The following is a 15691-nucleotide window of genomic DNA, read 5'->3' as shown; positions in this document are numbered from 1 at the left end:
AGTTGAAGATAAAAAAACTACTACAAATTATTAGAAACAAAACTTAAGAGTGAAGGATTTCGTGAGTACGTTTGAATTTTTTAAATAATAAAATAAATACATAATTAATTAAATTTTAAAAAAAAATCGGGTAATTTGGGTATTACCCGATCGGTTATCGGCCCGACATCCAATAATACAAAAATCCAATTACCCGATATTTCGGGTTCGGATATCGGGTATCCAATTTCCGATACCCATTTTGACATGCCCATGTGTATGTGTAGAAAAATTGGAGTTTAGTAATAATGAATTAAAAAGGTAAGCTGACAAACAATATTGTGTTAACTGAAAGTGGATTTATAGCATAAATGACAATGAGGAAGCGTGATACTCCCCTCTCCCGGGCATATTTCATTACACAACAAAAACAAAACTATCATCTCTCCTCGTTCTCTCTAACTCATCACAACCTCTGTCTTTACATGTTATTAATTTTCTCTCTAGGGGAAAATTAATCAGTGAAGATGGGGGGAGGAGATATGACAGCATGCGCGTACATGGTGATAGTGCAGTTAGGGTATGTTGGTATGAATATCATAGCAAAATTGGCAATGAATACCGGAATGAGTCCTTTTGTGCAAGTTGCATATCGCCAACTTTTCGCTACGCTTTCGATTCTTCCTCTTGCTTACTTCGTAGAGAGGTATCTATCCATATATCTATCCATCTATATGTATCTCTATGTCATCATTTTCTTGACTTCTTCTTGCCACCCCACCTTGAATTCATTTTAAATGTGATAACTTTTAGCATACAACTCATCAATTACTCCCTCCGTCCTACAAAGATTGTCTCACTTTGACCGGGCACGAGTTTTAAGAAATGTAATGAAAATTGAGTTGAAAAAGTTAGTGGAATTTAGGTCATACTTTTATATATTAGTTTTATAATAAAATATGTGTAGGAATGAGTTAGTGGAATATGGGGTCCACTACCAAAAATGGTAAAAAGTGAAATGGGATAAATTTTGTGGGACGGACGAAAATGGAAGAATGGGACAATCATTGTGGGACGGAGGGAGTATTTGCTATGTTGGATTCACATATTAACTCAACAAAAACTTCTCTCTTCGGTTATATTATAATGTGAATTTGACTGCCAATTTTTGCAGGAATAATCGCCCTAAAATGACACGAAGTATCTTATTCCAGATCTTCTTATGCTCCATATTTGGGTGAGTGGAAAACAAGGCACATATATATATTAAAAAGAAAAAATTGAACATCTGAAAATAGGGCTTATCTTATGGTGCAGAGTGACAGTGAATCAAATCACATATTTCGTGGGACTGAAGAATTCAACTCCAACAATCGCATGCGCGTTAACCAACATTCATCCCGTGGTCACCTTTATCATGGCTGTCGCCTTTCGGTAATAATCTATCAAACCCTAACCCTCAAAATTGACACAGGTTTTCAGGCTCCACTGACATCCCTATATGTGACAGATTGGAAAAGATAGGCGTGAAGACCAAGGGAGGGCAAGCAAAAATACTGGGGACGGTGTTGTGTGTAGGAGGAACCCTGTTTTTGTCGTTTTACTCCGGACTCGTCGTCATTCTAGGCCCTTTTCTCCTCATTCTCAGTGCTGTTTCTTGGGCTGTCTACTTGATCATCCAAGTAACCACACCACCTCTTCTAATCAATCTCAAATTAATGTCTTGTCAAGTCAAATAACTACAACATTAATATAATTAAATTGCAGGAAAAAGAAAGCCTGAACTACAATGTTCCCTTCTCATGCACGGCCATAATGTGCGCAATGGCGACTGTCCAGTGTGTGGCCGTGGCCTTCGCAATGGAGCCTAACTTATCTGCTTGGTCCCTGGCTTCCGAACTTAGGCTCATCTCATCCATCTACGCGGTATAATATATCATTCTCTCATTTCTTCATCATCTATATTTAGTTACAAAGTAGAGTAATATAATGTTTGCAGGGAGTAATGTGCTCAGCAGTGGCATTTTGCCTAAAGGCATGGTGCATAGACAGGAAAGGCCCTTTATACGTATCCGTGTTTAGCCCTTTGCGAATTATGATGGTAGCCATCGTCAGTTTGGCTGTACTTGATGAAAAGATCTACATTGGAACGTAAGTCTAATTATTTACGATTTTAGGCTGGAATATTATGTTTGGTACCTTTGTGTCTCTAATTATAACTTACTGAGTTGGTCCGTTCTTGCAGAGTTGTTGGACCTGTGCTGATTGCGTTGGGACTGTACGGACTGTTGTGGGGCAAGTTTAGGGAAACAGCTGTTCATGAAGCAGAGAAGATAGCTGAGCATGACATGAAAATGGAGGAAGTGCCGCATCCAACAATTTTTAACGGCAAATTTTTTTATTTAAATTCAATTTGGATGGTAATTGAATTAAATGGAAGAAATTATACTTTTGATTTTATTTAATTGATTCCATAAATACTCTTCAGTCTCCATGGCTCAAAAATCAAATGTTTGGTATCTATTGTTAAAAAAATCAGGAACTATTGGTGTTCATTTATAAAAGATCAGGTAAAATTATGTAGTTCACTCTAGATCTTAACGCTACCTCCGATTATGGTTTGTATTACCATCATATAAATATTATTAGAAACATTCAATTTACTAAAGCAATCCGATTATGGTTTGTTATTACCAACAAATTATAAATTTTATTACAAATATATAATTTACAAAATCAATCCGATTATGGTTTGTTATTACCAACATACTATAAGTTTTCATCAATTTCATATATCTTCGGTTTTTCTCTCTCTTTTGGATTTGTTTCTCTTTTACTTATAAACTCAACAACTATTCCAATATAAATAGGTTATTTCAAACTTTCTCCGTCTTATAAAATAGATTATTTGTTGTTAACGCGGGTTTTAATGTGTAATTGGTAAAATAAGAGAGAAGAAGATAAAAATAGTTGAAATTATATAGTGAACAGTGGGGCCCATATATAATAAAGAAACAGAAAAATGAGAAAATTTTGTTATCATAAATGGATATGAATTATTTCTGTGGAATAAATGAAAAAATATAATACTCCTATGACTTATTTCTATGGAACGGGGAGGTAGGACTTTATAAACTTATAAAATATATGTCGGAGCTTATAAGTTTTTCAATAAGCTTAATTAGCCATCCTGAAACTGTTTAGTTGACTATCATTTATTTCAAATTGCGTGCAACATTTAAATACATATCAACTGCATATATATCGTCTTCAAGCGGCGATGTAGATATAACTCGTGGCGTAACAACAGAAAGAAAAAAAAAACACTCGTGGCGTAACAAGTTTTAGTTTTTGACTAAGACGTATATCCAACATTCACGATATATATAACAAGTCAGGCGTATAAGGTGCTCAACACCTCTGAAGAATCAAGATAATATATTATATACATAGAGAAGTAAATGACATATGTTTAGTAAAAAATCAATTTCAATGCATTTTTATACGATTGATATAACAATAATTTCTAATACACACATATGTAGTAGCTACTAATTTATATAGTTTCTATGAGAGAAAAAGTTATACTCCCTCCGTCTCGGCTAAGATGACACATTCCTTAGCCGACACGAGATTTTAGGAGTTATTGGTTAAAGTGTTTAATTGAAGAGAGAAAAAGTGGGTGTAAGTATTAAAATAGAGAGAGAAAGAAAGATGAATATTTTAATAGGAGTGAAAAAAAACTGTTGGTTGTATTAATTGAAGATAGAAAGTTTCCAAAATAGAAAATATGTCATCTAAGTTGGGACAAACTAAAAAGGAAAACGTGTCATTTTAAACGGGACGGAAGGAATACTTGTTAATAATTTGCTCTCTATAAAGTAAAGCCAACACCGCAATTGCATCAGCAAGGCTAAGTTTTTACTCACTAGATTAGTGTAAAAAGTACGCAACAATGATTTAAGTTCATCGTATGCAAAAGTATATTAAGTAACCAACAATATTAGTATACCTTTAAATTTTGTTACCAATTTTCGTTTTTCCATATTCTTGTAGAGCATGTGAATATATGTTGTTGTGCACATTAAGTAGATTTTTATTACAAAAATTCTTTAATCATATATCTCCATATTCTCCTAATTAATTTTTAACCACACACATGAGTATATAAAAGTGTTCCGATTAACATTGATATGTTAACCGAGTTTCAAAAAAGCCAAATAGAAATAATTCTCACACATTATTTCTCACAGCCACATCTTTTTGGAAGAGGAAGAATAGTACATGGTCTCATTTTTTTATTGGGAACCTGCAATTATTACTCCCTCATTAGCAATAGTTTGAATTTAACAAAATAATATCTAGAGGGTTAAGTGAGAAAAAATAAAATATGAGATATAGTAATAAAATAGAATAGTGTAGATAATTGGATTTAAATTAAATTATTTCTCACAAAACACTCTTAAATTAAATTATCTACATCAAATTACAAGTAATTTTATAAGGATTCATATGTGGTTATTTTTTTTAATCGAGTACTCCGTATTTAACAATATAAGATTCAAAATATTTGGTTGTTTCGAGTGTGATAATATTATGTCCATAATATGTATGAGGATATTTTATTCGATGACTACAGAAGGAAGACAATCACACATTATGTGTAATTACACATAATGACATATATAGTACTACTCCTATTACATAATAAGATTGAATACATTCTGTCTGAAATATAGTACTACAAAATACGAAATATTAAGTAATTTATGATTACATATGATGCCATTTTAATTCGCATAACTCTTGGCACAAATCATCTTTTAATTATGATTATATGAATCTATGTGATAAAAAATTACTCCCTCCGTCCCAATTTAGGAGTGCAATTTAGTTAGGTCACGAGTTTTAAGAAATTGTTGAAGTGTATAATTGAAGTTAGTTGTTGTTGGAATGTGTAATAATTGAAGTGAGGTAGTGGAAAGTAAGACCCTTTTCACTTTTTGTATGTTTAGGATTTTGTTTTGTTTGATTTTTATGAAAGTAATGACATTTGAGTGTAAATTTCATTAACAATGAGGTTAAATTTTATGTCCAAATATGGTAAATTCTAAATGAGACTCTTAAACTGGGACGGACGAAAATAGCAAAACATGACTCTTAAATTGGGACGGAGGGAGTATATGCATTTTGTCTTTGAGTAAATATCACATTTTCCTTTTTTATTTATTCTACGAAAATGGTCACGTTTTTATTTTGAAAAATGTAAACTATCATTATGATATTCAACCATATTTTCCCTCTCTTTTTTATTTTGATTATTTTTTTTATCACCGCTAATACTTTCAACTGTTTTTTCTCACTTTGTTTAACATGGATTATATATTGAACAACATCATCCTCTAACATCTCGTAACATCTCGTAAGTGTGATAACTACTGATCCGCGACAGATGAAATATTTAATTTGATATGTATTTTTGTGGAAAAAATATTTAAAACAAAAAAAGTTACATGAAATTAAAATTTTTGAGTTATTTTAGGAGATAGAAAGTAGTTTCCATAGTAATTAAGTGATATTCTATAAGATGGAAAACGGGAATCATCAAAATTGATGTTGTGTTAAAATGACTCAAATATATCATCTTAGATTAAAATCATTTGGATCAGACTGTAATGTAGCATTATTGATCGATTTAAATTTCATATCATATATATGGCCCATACTAATGATTGGTTATTATCAATTTATCTATAATAATGATCTAATCTGATTTAAATTCTGTAGGAATATTCGACTCTTGAATGCAAATGAAGTGAATTTTGGACTTTTGGTGAGGAGTTGAATGTAAATGAAGTCAGTATAATGGCGAAGATCCGATATAATTCCGTGGATAATAATATAAATGCCATTGGAAGTACTTAATAAATACTTATGATATATGTATGGGTTAAAATGAATCGTAATCTATCGATATATAAAATGAGAAATTTGGAGATAGTATACAACGCCACTGAAAATAAATATAATTTTTTAATATATGCTCTAGGTTTGTGTTTAAATGACAACCCCTCTTAAAGTGATACCGTGACACCACTTATACAACAATATTATAAACGCTACACAACAATATTCAATACGCTAGACAACAATCTATATAGATTGCTGTCTAGCGTGTTGGATATTGCTGTCCAAGAAAAATTGTTGTACAGTGTACAACATATTGCTGGCCGTCTTTTATAACTTTTTTTTTCTTTTTTTGCCACATGACAGCTTATTATTCGTCCACGTGTACAAATGATTGGCTAGAAATGATGGTATATTGTTATTTTAAGAGGTGATGACACCCTAACATGCCCCTATGCTCCATATATATATGAATTGTGAGTATCAAAACATTAATTTCAATACTATTATTTTATACTTCAAAATAAACATAGACCTAATCTTATACTAATAGTCCTAAAAATAGACACTTTCCATTTTAGAAAATGGACCTACTATTTCCTAGCACTAATTTTAATATTTTTTTTCTTCCTCTTTCTCGTTACCAGTTTTATATTAAAACTCGTATTGTTTCTAAAGCTCCTATAGTTAAAAAAGGGAGGAAGTATATATTGTAATTTTTTTGAAGTGTATAAATAATAAAGTTATTATTGAATCTTTCTATTGGTAATAAGTTTCTGATATAACATTCACATTAATTAATTGACATGTCATGGTGAAAATAATAGAAACATTAAGATGATGCTAAAATTCAATAGTAATATAAAACGATTGATATTGCTAAAAGTGTATTCCGTTTCTACTAGTATGACTTTGTTTTATTCTCCGTTTCTGAAAAACGGAAACTTTGAAAACGACACGAATTTTAATATAAAATTAATAAAGTAAAAACGGTGAAAAGATAAAATGGTTAAACCAAAGTAAAAGAAAAGAAAAAAAAAGTAGTAAAATTAGTGTTAATGAATTATAAAATCTATTTTTTAAGTGAAAAGTTTTTATTTTTAGGAAACAAGATAAATATAAAATTGTAAGCTTTTGTAATTTGCATATACAACTGAAAGAAAAAACAATAGGCGTGTTTCTCGTTTTACACGGAATCAATGCACCAAGAATGGGAAAGTACAATGAATTTTAGTACTGCAATCTTTCAATCTATATTTAGAACCATTGCAAGGATAGGAAAGTCCAATAATATCATCGCTCACAATATTTAATAAAAAGAAAATTAATTTAGTGTGTAGGTACCAAGTCATGTAAAATTAAATTTTAAAATTAGAATTTACTATCATAAAATCATGAAGTTTACCGAAATTTTATTTTGTGCCGCGCGTATCTATGTAATTACAAATAACTTATTTTGTGCCGCGCGAAATTTTATCATAAAGTGAAATTATAAATTTAATTATGAAAATAACTTATAGCTAAATTTAATTTGATTGTGATTCGATTATTTTTTTAATATTAAAATATAAAAATTAAGGATTAATTAAAGAGTAAAAATTTAGAATTAATTAAAATTTTACACTTTTAATATTAAAAAATAATCAAATCACTTATAAAATTAAATTTAGCTAAAAGTTATTTTCATAATTATATTTATAATTTTAATGAATTGTACTTATAGTATGTTTTTTTATGTTGTTTAGTTAATTTAGTCTTTCGAGTTAATAATTACAATAATACCAACCCTATGTATTTGTACTTATAGTATTTTTTTACGTTGTTTAGTTAATTTAGTCTTTCGAATTAATAATTAATAATTACAATAATACCGTACATTTAATATAAAAATTGTCAATATTTTAAAAGTATCCCTTAAAATGTTGACAACAACCATCAAAATCTGGTCAAGGGCAACCCTTTCTCCTGCTTCACTCTAATTCATCCTTAATTGTGGCTTAAAACAAGGTGCTTCTTCCAATAATTCATTTAACACAGGTCTTTTATTTAATTAGTGAAATAACATTTAACGTGGCTGAATATATTCATGCCAGTGAACTACACACTGTTGTCCAAATTCAACGGATTAACTCAAATAGCTGGATTCCTGATCACTGATCAGTTTAATGCAATTCCCAATTCAAAATTACAATTTCAAAAAATAATTGGTGACCTTCAATGAGACATTTACAGAGGTAAAACTACAAATTAAAAGGAATCTCAATTAGTTAATTAATGTTCTATAGGAAGATTCTGTTGGATGGTTATCCTTCACTGTAGTTGGCATTTATGTTAATTAATTTTATGATAATGATATGTATGTTCATTCCTTTCCATGAAAGCTAGTACATATATATCGAGACGTCATAGGGAAATAAATGAGGGCCCTTCTTTTCATGTTGCATAAGCCAATACATGAATTAATCGGATCTAATTTACAACCCAAGTATGTGCTGTAGGTAACTTACACTACTCCTACAAGGCTATAACAATAGTAATATACTAATATCTCTGTCCCTCAAAGTTTGTCACAATTTACTATTTAGATCCGTTTCTAAAAGTTTGTCACACTTCATTTTTTACTATTTTTGATAGTAAATCATATATTCCACTAACTCAATCATACTCATATTTTTTCAACTCACCAATTTTTTCAACTCACTTTCCATTACATTTCTTAAAACTCGTGCTGGTCAAAATGTGACAATATTTGGGGGACGGAGGTAGTATAATTTATTAGTTCAACTTAGGGTTTGAAATTATTTATCATCATTTGGTACATACTATAAATTAGATCCTTTAATTAGTAAATATTTGTGATATCGAATTATTCGATTTATAGATTTATAAAAAAAAAAAAGACAAGTGAGAGTGCTATATAAATAATACTATATGATTTAGTTATTTTTACACATTTGATTTTTATTATTTTAAACAACTATAATAACAATTATTTATAAAAATCTTAAAGCATTTTATATTGTGAATCATACTTAATTCTAATAATAATAATAATAGTAATAATAAATAACTATAATCTATAATTACAATATATTAGTAATAAATCAAATATTAGTATATTGTTTATAATTGTTAGATATTATTATTGAATTAAGTATAGAGTGATGTTTCTATATTTAGAAATGTAATATCATTTAGAGTGAGACATCCAAAATAGGAAAATATATTTTATTATAATAATCTTGTTGCAATTATTATGTTATAAACTAATAAAGAAAATCGTAATCTAATTATTATAATTATGTACCATAGTAGTAAATATAATAAGAAGTTATTAAAATTTCGTAAATTGGGTCGACCTTTTCGCAACTTGAAACAAAATGCAGTGCACAAAATGCAGTGCACAACAGAAGTTGATACTTGAAATAGAAGCTGAAATATAGATATTAGTTCACAATTATTTCAATATTGTTTAAAAAAAAGCACAACCAACCAACCAACCAGGCAAGAGGAGAAATGGAAGAATGCAATTTGGTTATTGCAAGACGTGTGTATGTGTAGAAAAATTGGATTTTAGTAATAATGAATTAAAAAGGTAAGCTGGCAAACAATATTGTGTTAACTGAAAGTGGATTTATAGCATAAATGAGAATGGGGAAGCGTGATACTCCCCTCTCCCATGCATATTTCATTACACAACAAAAACAAAACCATCATTCCTCTTCTAAATCAAATCTACTATATATATCTCCTCATTCTCTCTAACTCACCACAACACCATCATCCTCACCATCTATCTTTACATATTATTAATTTTCTCTCATATAATATTGAGGGAAAATTAATCAAAGAAGATGGAGAAAGATGGAGGTGTGGCAGCATTCGTGTTCATGGTGATAGTGCAGTTAGGCTATGTTGGTATGAATATCATAGCAAAATTGGCAATGGATACCGGAATGAGTCCTTTTGTGGAAGTTGCATATCGCCAACTTTTTGCTACGCTTTCTATTGCTCCTCTTGCTTACTTCATGGAGAGGTATCTATCTATCTATCTATTTATCTATTCATCTGTATGTATGTCTGTCTCATCATTTTCTCGAATTTTTCTTCTTCTTCCAATTTAATAGTAGGGCATGAAATTGGCATAAGGTCCGGAACAATTAAAATCTCAATATATTTATGCACATATACATATAAATTGTGTTTCTTACAATAAAATTGTTGTTATTTGAATTCTTTTAATTTATGTGTGTGTATAAATGGTGTGAGAGTGAGGCACACACATTGCATAGGTATCACATGATCTACACCAGGCGATGTATAAATTAAGGTTGCTCATGTTATATGTGTCCGCAAACCAGATACACTCCTACATATACATACATAATTAATTTAAGGTTGCTCATTTTATTACTAGTACTATTATATTAGGTAATATAGAATTAACATAATTAATATTTTTTTTGAGTAGTTATGTTTAATTTTTCATAACTAACTTTTATCATTCTACGTATCATTTGTTTGCTATGTTGAGTTTGACTGCCAATTTTTGCAGGAATAATCGCCCTAAAATGACACGAGGTATCTTATTCCAGATCTTCTTATGCTCCATATCTGGGTGAGTGGAAAACAAGGCTCATATATATTAAAAAAAATTAATTGAACATCTGAAAATAGGGCTTATCTTATGGTGCAGAGTGACAGTGAACCAAATCACATATTTCGTGGGACTGAAGAATTCAACTCCAACAATTGCGTGCGCGTTAACCAACATCAATCCCGCGGTCACCTTTATCATGGCTGTTGCCTTTCGGTAATAATCTATCCAACCCTAACCCTCAAAATTCATACAGGTTTCAGGCTCCACTGACATCCCTATATGTGACAGACTGGAAAACATAAGCGTGAAGACCATGCGAGGGCTTGCAAAAATAGCGGGCACGGCCTTGTGTGTAGGAGGAGCCCTGTTTTTGTCATTTTACTCGGGACCCGTCGTACCTATTGGACAATCCATCATTCACTGGAAATTTGCAGAGAGAAGCGCTCCAAGCAACACCCATCCCAGTTTGATTCTAGGCCCTTTTCTCCTCATTCTCAGTGCTGTTTCTTGGGCTGTCTACTTGATCATCCAAGTAATCAATCTCATATTAATGTCTATTGTTTTATCAACTCAAAAAACTAGAACACTAATATAATTAAATTGCAGGCAAAAGTAAGCAAAACCTACAATGTTCCCTACTCAAGCACGGCCATAATGTGCGCAATGGCAACTGTCCAGTGCGTGGCCGTGGCCTTCGGCATGGAGCCTAACTTATCTGCTTGGTCCCTCGCTTCCGATCTTAGGCTCATCTCATCTATCTACGCGGTATAATAATAACATTCTCTCATTTCATCATCATCTATATTTAGTTACAAACATGCATGAGTACTAATATAATGTTTGCAGGGAGTAGTGTGCTCAGCACTAGCATTTTGCCTAATGGCATGGTGCATAGACAAGAAAGGCCCTTTATACGTATCGGTGTTTAGCCCTTTGCTACTTGTTATGGTAGCCATCATCAGTTGGGCTCTACTTGATGAAAAGATCTACACTGGAACGTAAGTTTAATTTATTTACGATTTTAGTCTGGAATATTATGTTTGGTACCTTCGTGTCTTTAACTATAACCAACCGAGTTGGTCCGTTCTTGCAGAGTTGTTGGATCTGTGGTGATTGTGTTGGGACTGTACGGAGTGTTGTGGGGAAAGGGTAAGGAGACCAATGTTAATGAAGCAGAGAAGAAGATAGCTGAGCATGAAATGAAAATGGAATCACTCTCGCAAAGTCCGGATGCATTTAGTAAATATTCTCCGATAGTACGATATGCCTAAAATTGGTTGTGTTTGTACGTTCTTCGTTATTGAGTTGATTGAGAATCTACTTGTTTTTTTACCATGTAATTTGCATAGTACTACTAGTGTATCTTATTTACAATGTTGAATTGTTTTGTGTACATATCTTAGATCAAACGTGATGCAAAAATAAAGAAAAAAAGAAAACATGTATTGAATGTCTAAACTAGAATAGTAATGAATGTAACCTAGTATCTTGAGAAATGAAAATATTCTTATGAATTAAAATGTGACTGCACAAAGAAACTCACTATTTAAAGTGATTGGAAAACCCTATGAATTGAAAAGAAAATAAAATGAAAAATGGAGAACAGTAAATTGTTCTGTTCACCCTTTAAACAATGTCTGATGGTCAAATTCTGTCATACAACATGGTGCAGCTATGATTTTTGATTCTTCATCCTGTTTCACAATCGCGAAGCAAATTTCGCGTTATTTCAACATTGTTTTTGTTTCGGCAATTTTGGCATCAACTGCATCACGTCACCAACTCGAATTGCATCATACTCCATTTATTGAAAAATACTCGACCCTTTATCTGTTTCAACTGCCTCATCTTCACTGCTACTTCATATGCAGATAAATGAGCAACGTTGAACGTCGTTGACAAATTGTACTCACGAGGCTAGTTCACCTTATATGCATTATCAATTATCCACTTGAGAACATGGAAGGGACCATTTACCCAATGATTGTAACTTCTCCAAACACCCACTAGGATCCATATTAAATTTCCTTCATGAAGACCACTTTCTTCTGTCGCTTATGAGCTCATAATTTATACCAATGGTTGTTGTTGGGAATCGGTGGTGCACCCGAACTCCATATTAGTATGATATTGTCCGCTTTGGGCAAAATCCTCACGGTTTTGCTCTTGGGATATCCCCTAAAAGGCCTCACACCAATCTTTCTCTTAAAAAAATGAGACCCGGCAACGACTGGAGTACCTCAGAGGGCATTACTCGGGCCTTATTCGATTGCGTTCATGAGGCTGCGGCGGATTGCTTGGCCTAAATGGAGCGCGAGCGTGAAGCGGCAGAGCGAGTCCAAGCGAAGCAGATCCGGAGGCCGATTCGACGTCGGACCTTTGTCCACCGCGAGCACGACTTAGCTCACCAACGTCTGTTCGCAGATTATTTTGCCGAGGAACCACGGTGGGGCTCAACGGATTTTCACCCCGGTTTAGAATGCGGCGGGATCTTTTTCTCCGCATTGTCCACACATTGGAGGCACGTGATCAGTACTTCTAGTATTGGGAAGATGACATCGGTAGACCTGGACTTACGCCGTTGCAGAAGTGCACGGTTGCGATCCGACAGTTGGCCTACGGTACCACGACGGACATGTTCGACGAGTACTTTCACGTCGGGGAGACAGTTGGCCGCGAGTGCCTAAAGAAATTTTGTAGGGGGAGTTGTGGAGGCTTTTAGCAACACATATTTGCAAAAGCTGACTATTGAAGATTGTCAGGCCCTGATGGACATGCACGAGATGGTTCACGGCTTTCCTGGAATGATAGGGAGCATAGATTGTATGCACTGGGACTGGCAGGGTCGAACAACGACATCAACGTCCTGAACACATCGTATCTCTTCACTGACAAATGCAATGGCAACGGCCCGGCCATCCAGTTCACTTCAAACAGACGCTTGGCGGATGACATATACCAGAGGTGGGCTGTTTTTTTGAAAACGATCAGCTGCCCAATGGATCGGAGGAGAGCTTTATTTGCGTAACGACAGGAAGTTGCGCAGAAAGATGTGGAGCGGGCATTTGGTGTGCTCCAAGTGCGGTGGACAATAGTGAAGGGTCCGACGCGTTTCTAGTACTAGGAAGTCATCGCCGATGTCATGTATGGGTGCATCATCTTGCATAATATGATAGTCGAACACGAAAGTGGAAGAGTCACCGATTGGGGCGATGATCAAGTTGGATCTAGCTCTGGCACGGCAACCCCGCCCCATATTCGAGAATTACCGATTGGCTACAATGAGGTTCTAGCGGCACATGCCTCAATGTGCAACCAACAAGACCATGGCCGGCTCATGTCCGACATGGTTGAAAAAAATTGGGCACGTAACCGACGCTGAAATTGTACTCCCTCCGTCCCTGAAAATTTGTCACTTATTTCCGTTTTTGTCAGTCCCTAAAATTTGCCACCTTTCACTTTTTACCATTTTTGATAGTGGACCTCATATTCCACTAACTCATTCCCACTCACAAATTATTATAAAACTAATATATAAAAATAGGCCCCACATGCCACTAACTTTTTCAACCCACTTCCTATTACATTTCTTAAAATCTGTGCCGGGTCAAATGGTGACGAATTATGGGGGAAGGAGGGAGTAGTTTTTTAAAGTATTTTGTATTGTGCCCTTTCAACTTTCAATAAAATGACGTGTTTTTAAAAATTTTGTTGTGTTAAAATTTTATTATGTATTCAAATACTATTAAAAATAAATAAATACAAAAGATAAATAAAATGTTAAATGGCGGAGTATAGGGCAGGCTATAGGACGTCCCACTGCAGGTGGATGGGTAGGAGGATAAAATGTTGATGTGGCGGAGGATTGGGCGCCCCATTGCAGATGCTCTTAAAAATTTCCAAACATTAGTAATTGCGTCTCAAATTTTGTGTCCCTAAAAGATAAGGTTTTTGTTGTGTTAGTTTGCAAGATTATATCCCATGATTAAATATTTATTATGTTTGGTTCATGAAATTAAATTTCATGACTTAATCCCAAATGAATAGTCATGTGATAATTAGTTATTGTCAACCCCCTTCTACTAAATAATCTCACAACTTAATTTTAGATTCTATCGTGCTACTATTTTATCCAGGAAACCGAACACCATAAATTAAAACTATTTAATTGAACCTAAAATTATCGACTTTGTATTAAATATATGATGCGTTTACTTTAAGGCCTCCCAAAATTTTGAATTTTTCTATCAAATAATACTAAAATAATATCGCTTTGTGCTCAAATACTTATAAAAAATGACAACCAACGTTATGATTTGGGGCAAAAAATGGAAACCCAACATATTGTTATGCAAAATCAAAAATTTGAGGTTTAAGTAAATCATTCTTGTAGTTTGTGACATTTGTATAGAAAATATACGTGGTTTATTTAGACTCTGAAATAAGTACGTATAAACTACTTGTAATGTAATATCGAAGAAGACTAGGCTTCAAATCTATAATTAATTTAAATTCAAATGGGAAATTCAGATCACAGATCATTCATCAGGTCAACGACTCTTAGGACAATATGTGAGCTTTCTCTCCCTCCCCTAGCTTGTGTTTGCAATGTTATTTCCGATCATTGGTTTTTTAATTTGGTCCACGAACTTTAACAAAGTATCATTTTAGATCCGTGAACTTTGAAAATATCATTTGAGGTCCGTCAACTATGAGTTAATATCAATTGAAGTACTTTTTTACTATTTTCATGTATTTCTAGATAAAAATACCCTCAATATTTTTACGTGTATATATGTTTAATAAACTTATCATATACTAATATTTTTTATAAATATTTTTACTATATATGTTTGATGAATTTTCTGAATATAATTCGACCTTCAATATTCAATTTTTTATTATCAAAGAAAAGTTCTTTATTTAGTTTTAAAATTATATAATATAAAAAATTGAAGAAGCAATTTGACTTGCATGTCACAAAATTAAGTAATAATATTGAAGGTCAAATTATATTTAGAAAATTCGTCAAAAATATATTGTAAAGATATTTATAAAAAATATGAGTATATGATAAGTTTATTAAAAATATATACCTTTAAGATATTGAGGGTATTTTCGTCTAAAAAAACTTGGAAATAGCAAAAAAGTATATTAATCCATAGTTGATGGACCTCAAATGATATTTTCAAAGTTCACGGACCT

The 15691-nt window shown here is 32.6% G+C and overlaps 2 protein-coding genes across 2 annotated transcripts; both read left to right on the top strand.

The window, feature by feature from the left end:
- Positions 1–506: 506 nt before the first annotated feature.
- On the top strand, positions 507–5783 carry LOC125220469 (WAT1-related protein At1g09380-like). Its single transcript, XM_048122640.1, has 8 exons — positions 507–685; positions 1154–1216; positions 1297–1413; positions 1490–1661; positions 1747–1905; positions 1979–2130; positions 2225–2367; positions 5767–5783. Exons 1-8 carry the CDS (start codon positions 507–509, stop codon positions 5781–5783), a joined length of 1002 nt encoding a protein of 333 aa, XP_047978597.1.
- A 3955-nt stretch (positions 5784–9738) lies between these two features.
- Positions 9739–11881, top strand: LOC125185638 (WAT1-related protein At1g09380-like). The gene is made up of 7 exons (XM_048082198.1): positions 9739–9922; positions 10442–10504; positions 10583–10699; positions 10775–11018; positions 11093–11251; positions 11333–11484; positions 11580–11881. The coding sequence occupies exons 1-7, from the start codon at positions 9741–9743 to the stop codon at positions 11755–11757; spliced, it is 1095 nt and encodes a 364-aa protein (XP_047938155.1). The 5' UTR covers positions 9739–9740; the 3' UTR covers positions 11758–11881.
- The last annotated feature ends 3810 nt before the right edge of the window (positions 11882–15691 follow it).

This window comes from Salvia hispanica, chromosome 4 (assembly GCF_023119035.1).
Source record: "Salvia hispanica cultivar TCC Black 2014 chromosome 4, UniMelb_Shisp_WGS_1.0, whole genome shotgun sequence".
Lineage (NCBI taxonomy): Eukaryota > Viridiplantae > Streptophyta > Magnoliopsida > Lamiales > Lamiaceae > Salvia > Salvia hispanica.
Note: the sequence above shows the minus strand (reverse complement) of the source record. Positions and strands in the feature narration are given on the sequence as shown.

What these genes read in the sequence shown, in the direction of transcription:
- LOC125220469 (XM_048122640.1), top strand. Translation starts at nt 507, where the DNA reads ATGGGGGGAGGAGATATGACAGCATGCGCGTACATGGTGATAGTGCAG. An exon ending in CTTGCTTACTTCGTAGAGAG is followed by an intron (nt 686 to 1,153) that starts GTATCTATCCAT and finishes CAATTTTTGCAG; the next exon opens with GAATAATCGCCCTAAAATGA. An exon ending in GAAAAGATCTACATTGGAAC is followed by an intron (nt 2,131 to 2,224) that starts GTAAGTCTAATT and finishes CCGTTCTTGCAG; the next exon opens with AGTTGTTGGACCTGTGCTGA.
- LOC125185638 (XM_048082198.1), top strand. Translation starts at nt 9,741, where the DNA reads ATGGAGAAAGATGGAGGTGTGGCAGCATTCGTGTTCATGGTGATAGTG. An exon ending in CTTGCTTACTTCATGGAGAG is followed by an intron (nt 9,923 to 10,441) that starts GTATCTATCTAT and finishes CAATTTTTGCAG; the next exon opens with GAATAATCGCCCTAAAATGA. An exon ending in TCATCTCATCTATCTACGCG is followed by an intron (nt 11,252 to 11,332) that starts GTATAATAATAA and finishes TAATGTTTGCAG; the next exon opens with GGAGTAGTGTGCTCAGCACT.